At 39.1% G+C, this 17,666-nt stretch overlaps 2 protein-coding genes across 2 annotated transcripts in view; one reads left to right on the forward strand and one right to left on the reverse strand.

The window, feature by feature from the left end:
• Nucleotides 1-17,666, forward strand: part of LOC146163777 (isoleucine--tRNA ligase, cytoplasmic-like) — a 63,928-nt gene that overhangs the window by 21,109 nt on the left and 25,153 nt on the right. The window contains exon 16 of the mRNA XM_083381838.1: nt 11,324-11,415. Within this exon, the coding sequence (XP_083237964.1) occupies nt 11,324-11,415 (92 nt within the window). The remainder of the gene's footprint in view (nt 1-11,323; nt 11,416-17,666) is intronic.
• Nucleotides 5,027-7,764, reverse strand: LOC146163778 (uncharacterized). Its single transcript, XM_083381839.1, has 3 exons — nt 7,596-7,764; nt 6,265-6,645; nt 5,027-5,801 (listed from the first exon to the last, which is right to left on the reverse strand). Exons 1-3 carry the CDS (start codon nt 7,652-7,654, stop codon nt 5,186-5,188), a joined length of 1,056 nt encoding a protein of 351 aa, XP_083237965.1. The 5' UTR covers nt 7,655-7,764; the 3' UTR covers nt 5,027-5,185.

Consider the following 17,666-nt stretch of genomic DNA (forward strand, 5'->3'; position numbering starts at 1 on the left):
TAAAAATCAGATTCTTAAAGATTATCAAATATCTTTTTGCGCCCTTGGGCATTAAAACTGGCACCCCGGTTGAGAACCACTGGCCTAAACTCATCGGAACAAGACCTAAATGAGTAAAAAAACGCCCAAAACTGTAGGGGTCGGGTATGGGTCAGTCGGGGGCCACCCACCTCGAATCGGCTGTTTTGGGTCTACGGTTTGGAGCCACAAGCATAAAGCTCACCGTTATATAAGATGATGCATGGTTGTTCTTGCGTGATGCATTTAAATACGCTAAAGGTCGCGGGTCTGTGCATCTGACGGCACAAGGTTAATACTGATAAACCGCCGGTTTTTTTACTTAATTTTTTAATGAATTCCACAAAAAATGCTCCTGTTGCACCTTAAAACTTTCACGTCGATCATTGCTTGCGCTCAACTTGCGTGCAAAGATGGAAATTGTTTTGGGGTGTGTTTTCTTCCTATTTTTAGCGAAAACGCATGTTTTACTCGAAGACTGAATCCTGGCTCAAACAGTAATCGGAAGCTGTCAGGTGGGTGTTGAACCATTTGTGATATATTTCCTCTAGTTGCATCTCTAGTTGTTTCAGCGCCATTTTGTCTTATATGGTCTTTATTATAACTCGCAACTGTTTTTTTTCACACCTAAACACAGCAGAATCGCCGCCATAAATAATTTATTTTATTTACGGCCTGCTGTTGCGTTAGGCTAATAAAAAGATATTAACTAAATTAGACTTTAAAAAAAAAAAACCTCTGAAAAAAATATTTACATTCTATTTGATTCGGCCACGCAAAGTTCTGGCTTTGTACAGAGCTTGACTGCCCGACTGCCCGTGATTTGGCTTATCCCTCACTCGTCCGAGAAAAGTTCTCTCATTGTGTTGAATTTATGAGCCCAAAGTGCGCAATAGTAAAGTCTATAAGTTATATTACGCAACGCAAGTTATTTCTTCCAGAAAACTCGTATTAACAGTGGTGAAAACTTGATAATTGGTATACGGTTAAGTGCCAATCTGTAATCGCAATTAACTGCCTTTCCATGGCACAAAAAAAATTGCCCTAGTAGCCCACGAATATCACGTCGTCCTCCAAATCACTAAAATTAGTTCGCTTCTTAAAAAGCCCACAAAAATCGTGTGGTGGACCTCATCTCAAATTTAAAATGCTACTTTTTCTCTTCATGGCGACCTTTCCATGTCTGCGTATAAACAATTTCCCGGATATTAGTCCGAAAATCTGCCTATACCATCGTCTATTTGTTTTGTGGAGTACCTTTTCTGATTAAGAAATGTAAAATACCGTTCTCGCCAAACGATTTAACACGAGTGTTACTGTTCCTGTGATATCCGATTGCATTATTTTTCTAGTAATACGGAATAAACACGAGCGCAAATACAGTACAAAGGGCATGTTTTCTTCGCTTCTTAAAGCGAATTTCTCCATCACCAATTTCAGCGTTTACTTAAAGCCTGTGATAAGGAGTTGTTTCGCAAAAAATAGCGTCACATTTCCCGACCTACTTTCAAGCTTGCGTTGACGACAGTATCGGGTTACGTTCAGTCCAGCCATTCGAATCAGCCATATCAGCCTGCGGTGTTTTCGTGTTTTGCTGCGCAAATAATTTTGGCAACTTGGAAGCAATCTGGTATCGCTGACCTCCTGTCACACACAGCCTTCAGCGCAAGGCATGTTATACACTTGCCTCCTTGAACGGCCGAATGCCAGCACGCCAATAATGAATTAAAATGGCATTATTTAACAAAATTTGGCGCAACTTAGCTTTCCTTCAGGAATAAAAGTGTAACGAAAGGTGTCTTTCAGACAAAAATATGACAGGGAGTGCGTAACTTGTTGAACATAAAAAATACAAAAAAGTTTCAGCTTATGCGAAATATTTCCCATGTTTGTAAAATTGTCGACCATTTTGTCTATTAACAGTTTTCATTTTTCTGCAATACAATATCGAACATTCTTTAACAAGTTTTCGTGTTTGTTTAGTTTCCTTAGTTTTGGTGTAAACCGAAAATCAGTTTGGGTGTTACGATATCGATGTATGGTGTGTGTAGATTTCAACGAAAGAATTTAACTATAACGCAACTATTTAGTCACTATGTTGTAATACTATTGCCTAAATTTCGACTATTGAGGTTAAGTTTTCCTTGCGAAAGGTAAAATACATGAGTGATTTTTTTATAGATCGTAAATGCGACTGTCCAATCCTATAATTCGAGCTTTAAACCGTGCAGTTGACTGGAAGGTCCATTGGCCCATCGCTGCTCCGGCCGTATCGCGCGTGAACCGGCCGTATCGCGCGTTGTTTTTTGTCATAGCTTACTTGTGTATTTTAATTTAAGCGCTAACGGAAAAATAATATACTTACTTACTTACTTACTTAAAATATGCGAAAAACGAAATCGAATCGTCGTATCGAAATTTTGTTTCTAATGAATCATAATCGCGTGAACCGGCCGTATCGCGCGTTGTTTTTTGTCATAGCTTACTTGTGTATTTTAATTTAAGTGCTAACGGAAAAATAATATACTTACTTACTTACTCACTTACTTAAAATATGCGAAAAACAAATTCGAATCTTCGTATCGAAATTTTGTTTCTAATGAATCATAATCGTAAAAATCCATAAAACCGCACACAAAATTGAAATGCGATTTTTCCTGGAGAGCATCCTGATTGATCTCGATTTCGATCTTGGTACAAATTGCGCCGACGACCCGCGGGCAGGTCAAGGTGTTCCAGACGTCGATCCGCCCACCTAAACCGCGCGGCCAATAGCGACACTTCCACGCTTACTGTTCCGTTCGCAGGCTCCCATTATGGACGCTAATCGTTTCGTGTGGCCGACGTCCGCCAATAGGAATCCATATACGTGCCAAGTCACCGCTTTTCTTGTTTTACCGGCTTTTGGTCGGAACTTTTGTGTATTATTTAATGGCAAAATTGCGGGGGATGGGCCCTATTTAAATTGCGGTTATGCCAAAGCGTGTCAGCTGTTTTGCCGGCCGGCTTGTATATCACTAATTATTGGGGAGATTATTTTTTCACCTGAAAAATTGTAAATGTTGACCTAAAATTAAATTTTTCTAACAAAGTTTTAACCTATGAAACATTAACACACATATGTGTGTTTACAACTGAAATATAAAGTTTTAACGTATAGAAATACATTTATTTACACACCATAATTGTTGTTTGAAGCAGTGCATCAGTGTATTGGCGTCAACCACACGTTTTTGATGTTTTACTGACTAACGGTCCAATTCAAATAAGGTATTTTTTTCGGGATTATGCAAAGTTCATGGAAATGCTTAGTTGATATTTTTGTCTTTTTAAAACGTCAAACAACTATAAAAATGCCAAACAAAAACAAGATTCTGGTTATTTTTAGAAAAATGTAGTGTAAATAGTTGAAATACAACGTAAAATCAATTACAAAAAACAATCTTAAAAAGCTGACTATAGTTTTTTTAATTGTGTAAACGATTTAGGTGCATTTTTTAAAAATGTTGACTATCGTGTAAATTTTGACAAAATTTTGACTTTTTTTTTTTTTGAAGTCAAAAAATAATCGCCCTACTAATTGTTTTACCAAAACTTGAAATTATAAAATATAGAATACCCTTTTGACATGCGTTTTTTACAACAATATTTTTTATTGCTAATATTAAAGCGATATTTCGTTCGTTCTCAAGAAAAACTAAATAACTGTTGTCTGTAATCTTTCGAAATAGTTTTAAAGACGAGTGTCCGATACTTGTCATTTATTCCGAAACCAATAGCAATACTTTTGACAAAAAGTATCATAATGTGAACACAAGCAAAATAGATAATATGAAAACATTAAAGCATTAAAAGGTATTTTTTTAGGTTGTTCAAATTTCGGATAAATTATCTTTTTAAGGTAGAGTTACTGCTTTGAAAGGCAAATCATTGTTAAAATTATTATATTAATTTGGTATTGTATTGGCGCCGATACCACCCTAGTATCGGACATGTACCGATACTACCAATAGGCATCAGGCATCGGCTTTGATCCGGTATAAGTCTGTAAGCTATGCTACTTATTTTGCAAACGGGAGTTCCACTTTTGTTTTGAGCTTCTTAAAAATAATGCTTTCCAGGCATTTTACTTTTTGAGTTTTTGTGAATACGGTATACCAGTTGACCGACTTTAGGAATGAAGTGGTGTTTATGCAATATGCTTGTTTACCAAACTTAAAGCTTGCGATGCCTTTTATATAAATTGTTTAACTTCTTCAAGAAAATAAATGGAGAAAATATGAGGGCGCTGGTCTAGAATCCTACCACAACAAAGATTTATTTGAGTTAGGGTGCGGGTTAGCGTTTGAGTTTGAGCAGGTTAAACAATATTATTAAATAATAAATATAATATTACTTGACCCACTTTCACCCAAACCCTAACCGACACCCTAACCAAATATTGTGCGTTGATTTAATAATAATTGTTTCAAGTGAGTGGTAGGATGGTAGACCAGCGCTAAAATGAGATAAAAATTAAGTTCGGACAAAGTTTCAATTGGTGAATAATATTAAAAAAAGGAAAAATACCTCCTTTTTCAATGTTTGTCCTTGCTGGTTACTAATGGAAAGTTCCTATGTATAAACTAAGCCGTTGCTGTTTTCCCAGAACGTTTTAAAGCTAAAAGCACAACAAGAGTGACAAATCGCCTTAAATTAGATGGCCGAGATCCGATATCACATTACTCTTTAGCTTCGTGCCAGCTCTCCGAGAGTTTACCCAGATTACGTTGGTTTGTTATTGCTGAAACCGCTGATGGGCCGTTCCCATGTCCGATACGCTTTTGCTGTAGCGCGAACAAAGCCAGGTAAAAGAACACGAGATCGCCTCATCTGCGACCTCGGATTATGGGAGTGTCGGAGTGAAGCGACTGATCAACTAGATTAATCGTCATAGTTGTTCTTCTCTTTGCCAGAACTGCGTTTAATTTAAAAATCGCACTCATTGGCATACGCCAAACAGTTAGCTCTCGCGCGGTATGTATTGCTATAAAAATCGGCGAACAAAACGGGTGACAATAAAAACGTTGCATTGAAGAAATGCCACAAGGCAAGCAAGGCGAAAAGGAGAAAAAAACTGGCCAAACAAAAGGCGAAAAGTTCACAAGAAGAAAAAAAATCGAAAAGTTCACATTTCGATCATGACGTAATCGTCGTGAACGCCTGTCGCCGGTTCCCCTTGGTCCCGAACCCCGGGCCTCGGTCGCGGCGTCTGCCGGCTTTGGCGCGCGTAACGCCGGCCAAACTGTCCGGCTTTTCCTGATCCGAACGGGTCCATGATGAGCGTGTGCACGTAGAAGGGCACCGAGCCGTCGGCGTCGTGGAAAGGCATCCGCGAAACCGGCAGGAACCCGTTTGATTTGTGGAAACTCGCCGCGCCCTCACTGTGGCTTATTGCGGCCACTAAGGGAGACGCGGGGTCGCAAGCATCGTCGTTGTGAGTCGGTTGGAGCTTGTCGTTTATCGCCGCCAAGGGAATGGCGCGGTGGTTGAGCAAGGTGAATCTGTGCATCTGCTTCAGGTTAAACCCACGGCTGATCCGGCTAAAGAAGCCCTCCTTAGCGGCGTTGCTCGTCCGCCTTGCGTTGCACTGCGCCACGATCTGCATGACGTCCTTATACACGGCGCTGCCCAGTCCCTTGGATGCGTATTGCGGCCCTATGGCGCAAAATATTCCGTTCCACATTGGTAGCTTTGTGCGCGCCACGCGCTGCCGAACATTCTCGTTTTCCCAAGCTTCGTATCTGAAAAAACGTGCGAAAAATAGAGTTAAATTTGCCATTCTACACCGAACAAAATTGGAGTTTCAACCCTGTATTTTTGTAACGTTTTTCGGTTCGCAGCGTACAATTTTGTGGATTTCACACCTGCTCAAGCAGAATAACTAGATAGCCGTTTATCCAGTAAACACGACAATTTTTGGATTTGCAATAAACAGTTGGTTGCACGCTTTGCACCTGCACAGCAATGCCACCCACAGTGCTGTATCGAGCATTTTTTATGAGTTTTAGGGGGGAACGGCCTCTCAAAATTCCCCGACAGTCTGTGGAAGCCTACTTCTCTAACAATGCAGCAGAGAATTGGTAGTTAGTCTTTGTAAACCGATCGTTGCGGTCTTTTAAAACTCCCCCTGGTCTTTAAATGCAAAGCTTAGAGGAAACCTATAGCTGACGCGACTAAAAAATGAGCTAGCGGACTTCGCCTTACCTCCTAACTCTCTCAAGTCCTTCCTTGGAAATATCGGCGAGTCCGTGTTTCTCGTAAGCTTTCCAGTAGGGCTCGTCACTTCCGATCGCCCAACCGCACCCGTCGCTAGAGGGCGGTACGAACATAACGCCGCCGACCACCTTTAGCGGGCTCGCGTTGTTGTTCTTGTCCTCCGGCGCCTTGATGGCCAAAATGATGCCCTCCTCAGCCCCGGCCGTGACGTCATAGTTCGCGTCGAGGTAGGCGCGCAGAAAGGCGTCCCTCTTTGAGTCGTCGGGCACCATGTACTTGTACAAGGGGTAGCGGCGAAAGCAAACGACAAAGACTTCGCGGATTCGCGCCCATTCGTCCGGGCAGGTCGTCAGCTCCACTTTGCCTTGGCTGCGAACGCAGGAAAGATAGGCGTTAATTGTAGGCTGCTCGAGTGCAATAATAGCGAAAAGTGTTTAAAAGGAATGCAGCTAAACTTGTGCTTAGCGTAATCCACTGCTTGACCATTATTCTAATTTCTTGCTCAATTTTCATTTTTTTAAATGGAGTTAGCGATGTGCAATATAAAAGTGCTAAAAGAAAAACCTTGCCCAACGATACTTTACATAGCATTTTTATTTTGTTTTACATTTGTTTCACTATACACAAAATATCCCGGTTTAGATAATGTATTTAACCTTGGTTTCTTTTTTCTGCCTTCTGCCTCAGCGGTATATATATTAGGGTTGTTCAAAAAAACACTTTTTTTTCAAATTCCAGTGGGGACCCCCTGGAATTGTTAGGTTGCGTCTAAAAACCCCACAAACCAAATCTGAGCACGTTTGGTTCATTTCTGACCGTGCTACGTCAATTTGAAAATTCAGATTTGGGCTAAAATTAAAAAAAAAAGACAAATTATCCTCCCCCTGAAATTTTTTTAAGCCATTTTTCATACAAAACAGCTTAACAAATGTTGTTGAAATGTGACATTTGTACCATGACTACTCACTTTTTTACTGCAAAACAGGTTTATTTCTAGGTATTCAATTGCAAAGCAATGCAAAAAAAAGAAGAAAAAACAATTTTTTAGGGGAGGATAATTTATTTTTTTCAAAAATTTTAACCTAAATCTGATTTTTAAAATTGACGGTCAATACTGAACCAAACGTGCTCAGATTTGGTTTGTGGGGTTTTTAGATGCAACCTAACAATTCCAGGGGGTCCCCACTGAAATTTGACAAAAAAGTGTTTTTTTGAACAACCCTAATATATGTACTTAGAATCAGCCATGTTGAAAATGAATGCAGAGATGTTGGAAACGTCCAAAATGCTACCTACATCTATATATAATATATTCTTACCGGAAATGTCTTTTGCCTTCCATGTTTTCCCTGTTGTTGTTTTTGTTTTGCTTGCACATCCAAACTATGGCGATTCCTCCAACAAGTTTTGTTGTCGCTCGAGCAAGTTTATATGCAAGCCTTGCCAGTTGCTTTTTTTAATTAAATTAGCGAACGACGAGTTGCGATCAACGCTAAACAAAATTTGAAAAAAACATGTTTAAATTGTAGGATACATATTTAGTTTTTGTTAATCTTATATGAGACAGGCGGCAAGTAAAAAAACCTTCGGATAAAAACATGGAAAAAAATCTCTATTGGCGTTCGTTTCCAAAAGCGTTATAAGTGTTAATAAATGCTTAACGATGATCTGCCGCTGAGCACAACAACAATGCAGCTCTGCCATTACGCAATCAACAAAGTCCTTTCCTAAATCTCGGTGGAATTCACCTTTGGTTTAACGTGAAACAACAGCTCCTACCAGCTACCTTTCACTCTCGCTGTGCGCCACGCTCTTAGCGGATGCACCTGCTTTTAAACGCCTTCGATTTTGGGCGAGAAAAAGGTGCTTCGTCGACAGGAGAAAATTTACGTCGCACGCGTTGCGTCGACGTTACGTCGCCAGACTGCCAGCGACGCTGCAGACGAAATTCGTACGCCTGCTGCACCTAATTTGGTGCGTAGGCTGCGATTGCGGCCAAACTAATCGGCACAAGAACGCGCTATCGCAAGTCTGTATTTTCGAGTTATTTTCGCAGTCTCGCGTGTGGCCTGGTCGCTGCAGGCTTTATTCTTTCCGATGCTTATTGAAAGGCGGCTATTATCTTTTAAGGTAGGCGTTTTTGAGGTTTTTTGTTCGATCGGCTTACGTGGTTTGCTAATCCTCGTTTAGCCGTTTTTCCATTCTCACGGGGAATTTAGTTACATAAGCGCTCACTGCAACAAATTCCGGATGGGAAAAGTGCTGCAATAGGAATTTTTATTTATTGATTGATATGTTGTATCGTAATTCAATTGGTGCGGTTTTCTCGTAATAGTGAGTTGGAAGGCATATGTCAATGGATAATATTACCTGTAAAATTTTTATTACGCCAATAGAGTTTAGAAACGAAATGAAATCGTCCCAAAAAATGATAAAGACGCACTGTTGGAGATCCATTGCCCTAAATTATCAGTTTTGTTCGTTTGAAATGCATTGAATTTTAACTTAAAAAATCAGCCTAATTGTTTGACAATGATTGCAATGCAGATTTTTTCAATATCCTATCTTTCGTTTTCTTATCTACTGCTCTGTGATTGCAGCGTTGATAAACTTGGAAGAAAAAGGTTGCTATCTAATGGGTAATTAGGGTTTGTTCAGACTGATTTGTAAGATTATCTATGGAAACGCAAAAGTAAAATAGATTTGCGCAACGTTTGGGATTTTGCATTCGACTCGTCTTTCGTGCGGTTTTGGGAAGTAGCACAGCGCGCTTTCAATGTTTATTTTCGGTCAAGTCGGATGCCTGTCAAAAAGCTCACTGCGGCTGATTGTTAGTTCAACCTTACAGCTGCAAGTGACTATAATTCTGTGGTGCAAGCCGACAAACAATGTTTAGTCGTAATTCACTAACACTGTATCTCTCTATTGTTTCCTCTCTAAGGACAATCACAGGCATATCTGGCATTATATTCCGACAAGTTTGTTTCGTCCTTGCTGGCAGCCTGATTAAATAAAGAAGATATTTAAGTTACCCCGGTGTACTTCTTTTCAGTGTGAATAAAGTACACCATGCCTACTTGTCACAGAAATAAAGCATAACTGGTCATCACATTGCCAGGTAAAAATAGCCGCCACTTTAAACTGGCCGGTTTTTCAATTGATAAAGAGATTTTCACCAAGTCAACTTAAACAGTTTTTTTTTAATATGGTGGTATTAAAAGTAGGTTAATTTTGATTCGAACCGGGGATATACATAAATATTCTGTTACTGCCAGGCATTGTTTTACTTGTAAAATTTGTCTTCCGGCAAATTTTATTAAAGTGCCAACGTTTCGACCTTCTAGTCGGGCAAACTTTTTCAGGGCTATATAATTGCAAATGGGCGAAAAATAAGGATAGAAAACTATTTCTTTAAAAGTAAATGGTTTCGAGGAAAATTATGCAGTGTAGACCTGCTGTATCTGCTATACGTTAGACATCAGTATTAACTGCCCCTCTCCCCCCGAAAATAAAAAAAATAATTTGGGGGGGGAGAGGGGCAGTTAAACTTGAAAAACAAACGTGTAAAACTTTCCACGAACATATTTTACTACCAAATCTGTTTAACATTTATTTGCCAAAAATATTTGCATCCATAATTTGAAAGCACTTCCGGGGCGTGCAAACACTTGAAGCACAACAAATTTATATTCATAACTTGACCTTTTGGTTATTCGGAAGGGTAATATCTCGCAATCTACAGTGGAATGCTTTTCAAACACAAGCGTATTTATATAACAAACTGTGTCTAACGAAGTCTGATAGGTTCTGCCTACACCAAAATCCGTCCGTCGATTTCACCGCCAAAAGCGTAATAGTGAAGTCGTTTGTTCGGTTTTTGAGGTTGTGCTGCAAAAACCAATGTTTACCCATCACCGACCAACGCATATTGCAAATCGCTGTAATCTTCGAAAAAGGGTAAATTGTCTTTGCCACGTACGATATCTCGCCGAGTGCGATTAGGAAAGTTTTCCGCAGAGTTCTGCTTTTTCGGCCATTTTGTTTGGAGCTTAATACCCCTTTGGTATTCGCCTCGCTTTAGGGTTTTATATTCCTTATGTTTTATCGATTGTTCACTCGGTTAAAGTTTACACGTTTTTTTAATATTTTAAACCTTCAGCATAACGTAGAAAAATTTGCAAAGAGGTGTAGGATTTTATGATTTATTTTGTAAACTTCGTATATTAGTTTGCACCAACTGTAAACTATTGTGCGTATGGGGTAACCTAACTCCTATTGACGAAATAACGTTGACAATGCATTTGGAAATCAAATTTGTACAATCATTGATTTACGCAGTGATAAGTTTCATTTAATTAGAACCACTTGTAACGAATACCAAGTATATTTTTATATATATTTTTGCGGATTTGTGTTTTCGTTGTGCGTTGTGCCGTTCCATTTTCGGAATGTGAGCTATATCCATTTTCTTGTCTAATTGTGGTTTTAGGTTTGTTTTTGCCTTTCCACTTTTTCTTATCTACCGTGTTTTGCTACGTCACTGATTCTCATACCGCTTCCCTCTGGGCCGTGTTTTTATCAGTGGCTTTCTGCGGCCGCTCCTTTTGCTTTTGTTTTAATAGTAGTTGTTGGGGTTTATACGCAGACTGTCTTTGTCTTTGTTCATCTTGGATGTATTTTAATAATTTATTTTACATTTACGTTTTAATATTTTGATTTTTTACTATTTATTTGTACAGACAAACTGATGATGCCATTAATATGGCGAAATGCATATTTGTAATAAAGTTTTAGACCTTGCTGACTGATTTTTGTTCGGAGCGGTGCGCTTCTCAAGCTTTTATAAGAAGTTGTAGAATGTTTATTATCCACTTACCGTTAGCCGTGCGGGGGATTTGTGACTGTAAACTTGTAATACAAACAAAAGCGGCGAGCGCACTTTCAGGAATTAATCGTAAATGCAAAGCCCCGGACGTTTGATACCTCTTCAACAAATTATGCCCAATGTTCATTCCACTAACAAAATTTCCTTGTTGTTTTACCGCAGCCTACCGCCTCTACACCGTAGTACCGCGCCTAGTCACCTTCGTGGACCTGCTGACCAACTGGTACGTTCGTTCCAACCGACGAAGACTCAAGGTATGTTCCACGCACCGCGCAAACCGCAAGCTTGCCGATTTAATTTTGACGACAGAAGTTAGAACACGAAACCTTTTTTTTTTTCGCCATAAATTTTCTTTTTTTCTGTCCCCTGAAGCGTTTTAAAAGTTGCGGTAAAAACATGGTCGGCCATCTTTGTAACGATCGCGAAAACCGGTGTAGGATACTTTTTTGAAGCTCCATTATCTTGTGATTTTAAGTGCGTAATTCTTTTCAAATCGCTCACCTCGTCCATTGCCTGACGTTTTTTTACGAGAAAAATATCTATTAACATTCACTGCAGTTCTGTGTGTCTCGAATCAAGTGCCAAGTTCATAACACAGCTTTCCTAAATAGTATCGCACAATACCTGTCCTGTGGTCGATATGTGTAATGCAAAATAGCGGCGCACTTTGCTCTTACTGTGATTGTCCGTACGATAGCTAAATTCAACCATCGCGTTTCTAAATAAAACGCCCGTTTACCTTTTTTTGCCTTAACGCAAACTCACTTGTCAAGCGACACCTGTTCACAGCTAATCGCACGTAACTGCTCGTTAACGACGAAATGTGTTTGTTTTGTCCAGTCCGTCACAGTAAAGCCCAGGTCGTTCAGCCATTTAACCGAATACTCGAGTTTTAGTGCTTTCTCTTCTATGGAAACTAAAGCGGTTCAACCAGACTCACCGGCAGCTGCTGATCTACGTAAGAAACCCCACTCGGACAGTAAAATATATAGCAAAATCAAATACGTTAAGCTCTCGCAGTTACACTTTTAAACGACCTGAATTGCGACTTCCTTTTTCTCTCGGCCCTTTCTCTATGCTGTACCTTTTAGAATCTCACTTGGCAAGACGATACCTTGTTCGCTGCACTGTTTTTACCGGCCAGGAGTAAATATTTGCCTTCCTTAAGTACGACCCTCACGCCTAAAAGTTGTCCGACGTGATAACAGTAAGACGCCCGAAAAGAGGTCGATTCGAAAGCGTTAGAGTTAGAACGCTTTGCAGTAATGGCAATATAAGCTGTGTTTTGAAAAAAATTAATATATAGTCGTTTGGTTTCATAACCTGATGCAGGTTGGGCTTACGTGATGACGAGAGTAACTCAAATTTTTCATTTCACTCACAGGCGTGCACATCAAAACATAACGTTGCAATGGTACTGTGATATTTAATAGGTTTTATAATTGTGACTCTGCTTAACTTTGTACCGTATTAAAGCTTCTCAGGAAGTTCTGCACTCTCAAGCAAGGCATCAAAGAAAAGTCAGCTTTAAATTTTTTAACAAAATTTAATCATACGTCCTCACTCGTATCGCCATAACTGGAATAAACTGGACGAACCAGAATCAGCCGGCGTACACGCATTGTCAACTTTCAAGTCAAACTTGACCGATTGCATTTCGTCGAAACCGCAGATAAACGCCCTGCACCTTAAACTGAACGCCAGCTCCTCACTAATCATCATCTGGCAATTACAGCGGTCGCACGCAACCGGTTTACGAGCCCTCTATCGCTCACTGGCGTCGTTCTCCAATCTTTCGTACGATATTTTGCTCGAATCACCTGCCTATTTGTGACGCCGGCCAACAGTGCACCCAAATGCGCGTAGTTGTTTCCTCGCCATTGTATGTGCCGGTTTCTTACGACCCAGTACTCATTCGACGAGTAGAACAATACCGACCCGGCAATTACTTATAAAGGTTCCTATTTTTTTTGTTTACCCGCAAGGCATTTATCCCGAAGTAAATCAACCCGCATTCGTTTTATGTTATCCAGTTTTTTTTTTGCGGTACTTTAAACTTTTGCCATATAACAACGATATCGAGTCAATAATAAAACATGTTAAAGTGTCAATCCCGTTCCGTAAGTTAAACTACTCAACTCTAAAAAACGGTAGAAAGTTTAAACTGCGTCACTTTTTGCGAGAACCGAATACACAAGTTGTAATTAAATAACTTAGTTCTGTATAGCGACAACTGTTTGTCAACCTTTTTTTAAATGACGCTTGCACAAATATTTGTTCAGTATAGTTTTTCTAACGTCAACAACGATACGAGCGTCGATATAGGGTCCATGGCAATCATTTAGAACTGCGTGGTCCAACTACAGGCCCACGAGCCAAATGTGGTCAGTGGGCACTTTTATTGGCCCGCGTTTTATGTTTTTTGGCCAGTGTATAAACTAAAAATATTTTAATTTACATTTCTGCATTTTTTTAAATTTCGCTATATGTGTACCCCAAACTAATTTTTTTCCCCAATTTTTAACCATGTAACCGCAAAATGTTTAGCGCTTTGCGCAAATATTGTTTGTTTTTTCTTAAGTGTTATGCATTATGCCATGCCAATTTTTCAGGATGAAGGCACTGTATACTATTTTCACATTTTTATGTGTCCACAGCCTTTAGCGCTGTGTGGATTCAGACTATCTCCAAAATAAAATTTCCGCTAAATTTTTTAGTTAAAGCAATTTTATATATATAGCTTTGCAATATTGCTATTGTTTCGTGATTGAAACCTAACTTTTTATCAAGATAAACGCAATGTATGCTTTTGCGCTTCGTGCGAAATATTTACGTAAATTCGGTGCAGTTATTCAGGTGTGGAGATATTGCACACCAGTTCTTTGAAATACAGCACCTCTATAAGATTACGTTAATTAACTGTCGAGCCGTGACATCTTATTTAAAAAAAAATTGCCTTTCTAAACTAAAGTCCGTGAATCTTCCTTGCAACTTTGGCCCGCGATATAAAGTTAGTGGCGAGCGACAAAATATAGTTGTACCAAGCAGCTTTAGACAATAATAATTCTACGGGTTTCCCTGTCGTCAAAAAACTGTCACAAAGCACCTGCTCCTAACGCCAAGGGCCACAATAAACTAAACTCCTCCGAAGGATAAAAACTGTGAGCCATTTTCCAAATCGCCATGCTTGGATCATGGACTTGCTAGACGGCCACCTAAACTGTCGTAAATCGTCTATAACATCTATGCCAGTGCTTCTTAAACTTTTTTAGTTTTGTTCACCCCTAGCATCTATCTCCAAATTTCATCCTTCTCTTTTTTGAAATTCTTACCTGTTCACTGAACAGGTTGAACACCCGGACTATCCGCCCTGCTCGCAAGCTGTCATTCATTTCTGACGATTCACCCTTATTCCCCCCTTTCGGTTGGTTCACCCCTGCAAAAGTTTTATTCACCCTAGGGTGAACCATTCACCTGATTAAGAAACACTGGTCTACAACCAGTGCATCGTCCCTGTTCGATTTTTTCTAATGCGTTTCCTTAACTTTTGTTTATCGGCACTCTGCTTAATTTCACCGCGTTTTTTTGCGCTTCGAACATTCACAGCTAAACAATGGGGCGATTTGGAAAGCGCCTTCTCACGATTGCACGTCTTTGACCGACGTGTTCACAAAGAAACTGCGCGTTTTTTTTCACAAAGAAACAGCGCGAAGTTGGTAACGTCAAAAGAACTGAAAGCCTAGAGGTTTTGTAAATATATTATTAGAACAGCGCTAAACAACTATACTTTTAGTCGTACGTAACACACATTATTGTTCACCCAATACTGTTTAGGTATAGTGTATGGTGACTGCCTGTAAAACTCCAAAAACCACTTAGTACCACAAGCACCAATAAAATCGCTTTGCCCCAACTGTAATATTTCAACGCAAGTTTTTTTAATTTCCAAAATGTTCATAAAATGATCCAAAATAATCATAAACGCAATTAACAGCATTCACGTTAAACTTTTTGAGATTTTTCAGGCGAAACTTTTTTACAATTACAATCACGTGTACTCTCCACGTCATACCACTTACATCAATCAAAGGCCCAACAAAATGTCAGCGAAAGAAACACTATACCAGTTGTCCACGAACACTCGCATTCACCTGTAAGCTCTATTACAAATGTTTATTGCTCGACGTGGACATTAACACTTCGCCGATTGGCTGTTATTACTTCATGACGATGAACACACGTCTCCCTTCCTTTCCCGTTTGACACATCTAGGGGTGTTAATTGCCGATAAATCTGTCAAGCGATTTCTTTTCTCGCGTAAATGCTTTATCTTTGCACCATAAAGCTGAAGCTGATCTTTAAAATGACTTCTTACAAACCTAAATTCGGGAAAATGATAATTTTATAGTGGATAAGCGATATCGATAAATGTGGACATATAAAATTTAAGACCCGTTTACACTACAGCTGCACTGAGCTGAGCAAAGCGTAATTTTCATTTAAATTCTATTGTTTCGAGCTTTTCAATCTTTGCTAAACACAAGCCCAGTGCGGATATAGAAAAACGTTACGTTTTGGAGCGATTTTTACGCCAGCTCAGCTCAGCTGTAGTGTAAACGGGCCTTGAGCGTTGTAAATTAAATTTGTGCCTAACGCTCATTTTATTTTGCGTTTTTATTTGTATTGGAAAACTAAAGAAGTCACTCACCTGGCCCACTTTCATTTACGAATGCACTTCAGCTTAGAATAAATTTCTGACAAGTACCAAAATAAGACTTTTAGTCAAGTAGAAATATACATATATTTCATTGTTAAGCTGTGCGAATACAGGCTTACTGTACAACTGCTGGAACCCAAACATGTCGTTGTTTTCTATATTGCAAGACACACCCTGAATACTTGCAACCGAGTGGTTTTCTTTTGCGTTAGAAGCACAGGCGAATCTCAACGTAGTTTGCGGTAATTGCTGGGTGCTGTTGGAATTGCGATTAAATATAACGACAGTGATTGTGTTTGTTTTGATTTCTTACGATTTTCAGGATAATCTGGTTTTGTGTAAAACTTATCTTAAACGCTTATCGTTTATAATTTTATGTCTTGTTTGTAAAACTACAAAGTTACTTTTAAATCCAAATCGTTTGTTGGTCCGTTTAAATTCCTATGTCTTTTTGTTTGTATATATATATACATGGTCCCCCCCTGGAATTTCAAAATCCGATTATTAGTATTATTTATAAGTGTAATATGTATTACTTATGAAGATTAAAAATATTATACATTATCCATTGCCCCCAGTGGCATATCCAGGGGGGCGGAAGTTCTTACTCCTTTTTGAAAGTGATATTATCGTTTTTTGTTCGTTTTTGTCATGGTTTAACAAACTGTTCGAAGCGGCGTGCTTTTTAAGTAATTGGGTGACGCGTCTTAATCTAATGCGAAACCAAAATCGAGCGCAAAACGGCGTTTTTCGTCTTTAGTTTGGTCGACCGTAAACCCTGGATCGTTTTTCTCTTCCGTTATTTGTTTAGGTTGACTATGATTATTAAGTCAGTATTCGACAATTGACAACGCTAAGTCAGATGTTGCGCTAATCGTGGCATAATAACACCCGGAAAAAACGATCTTCGTTTAGTATTGCAGGTGGTAAAAGACGTCATTGTAATTTAGCGCTCGTTCCGTTCATGGAACTTGAAACCTTCGCTGCTGATAGTCGAATTATGTGTGATTCTATCACAATTAATCACACATATTTCACGGTCTTTGTTGTTTTTTTGCCTGAAGTTAACGATTGTACTTGTACACCGTGATGACGCAGCTGGCGCCTGACAGGATTGTCAACGACACACGTGGTCGCTTTTGCTGGACGTATTTGGCTGTTTCTGATTAGTTTTTTTATCACGTCTTGCAATCACCATTCTATGACGTCATACTGTCACTGTTTTATGACGTCATTATTCATTAACGCCAGACGAAAATAGGGGAATTCCCTAAGTTGAAAATTCAGGACGCCCCTTTGATTTTCTGGTTACGCCCCTGATTGCCCCCCTCTGGAAAATTTTCTGCGGGCGCCCCTGTATATATATCTATATTAGGGTGGTTTATAAAAACACATTTTTTGTCAAATTTTAGTGTGCTAGGTTGCGTCTAAACCCCCCATAAACCAAATCTAAGCACGTTTGATTCAGTATTTACCGTGCTACGCCATGTGAAAATTCAGATTTAGGTTATATTTTAGAAAAAAAAAACAATTTTATTTTACTTTTTTTGCATTGCTTGAAACGGAATAGCTCTAAATAAGCATGTTTTTCAGTTTAAAAGTGAGTAGTCATTGTACAAATGCCACATTTCAACAAAATCTGTTGGGTTTTTTATACGTAAAATGGCTTTTTAGCATGTATTCATGAACTTTAAATAAGTAATTGATATAATTGTATGAATACTAAATTCACTATTTTATTGATTTGATTCCATGTGTGCTGCATCTACATTATTTTACAACTAAAAA

Source organism: Ascidiella aspersa, chromosome 2, assembly GCF_963924565.1.
Source record: "Ascidiella aspersa chromosome 2, kaAscAspe10.2, whole genome shotgun sequence".
Taxonomy (NCBI): domain Eukaryota; kingdom Metazoa; phylum Chordata; class Ascidiacea; order Phlebobranchia; family Ascidiidae; genus Ascidiella; species Ascidiella aspersa.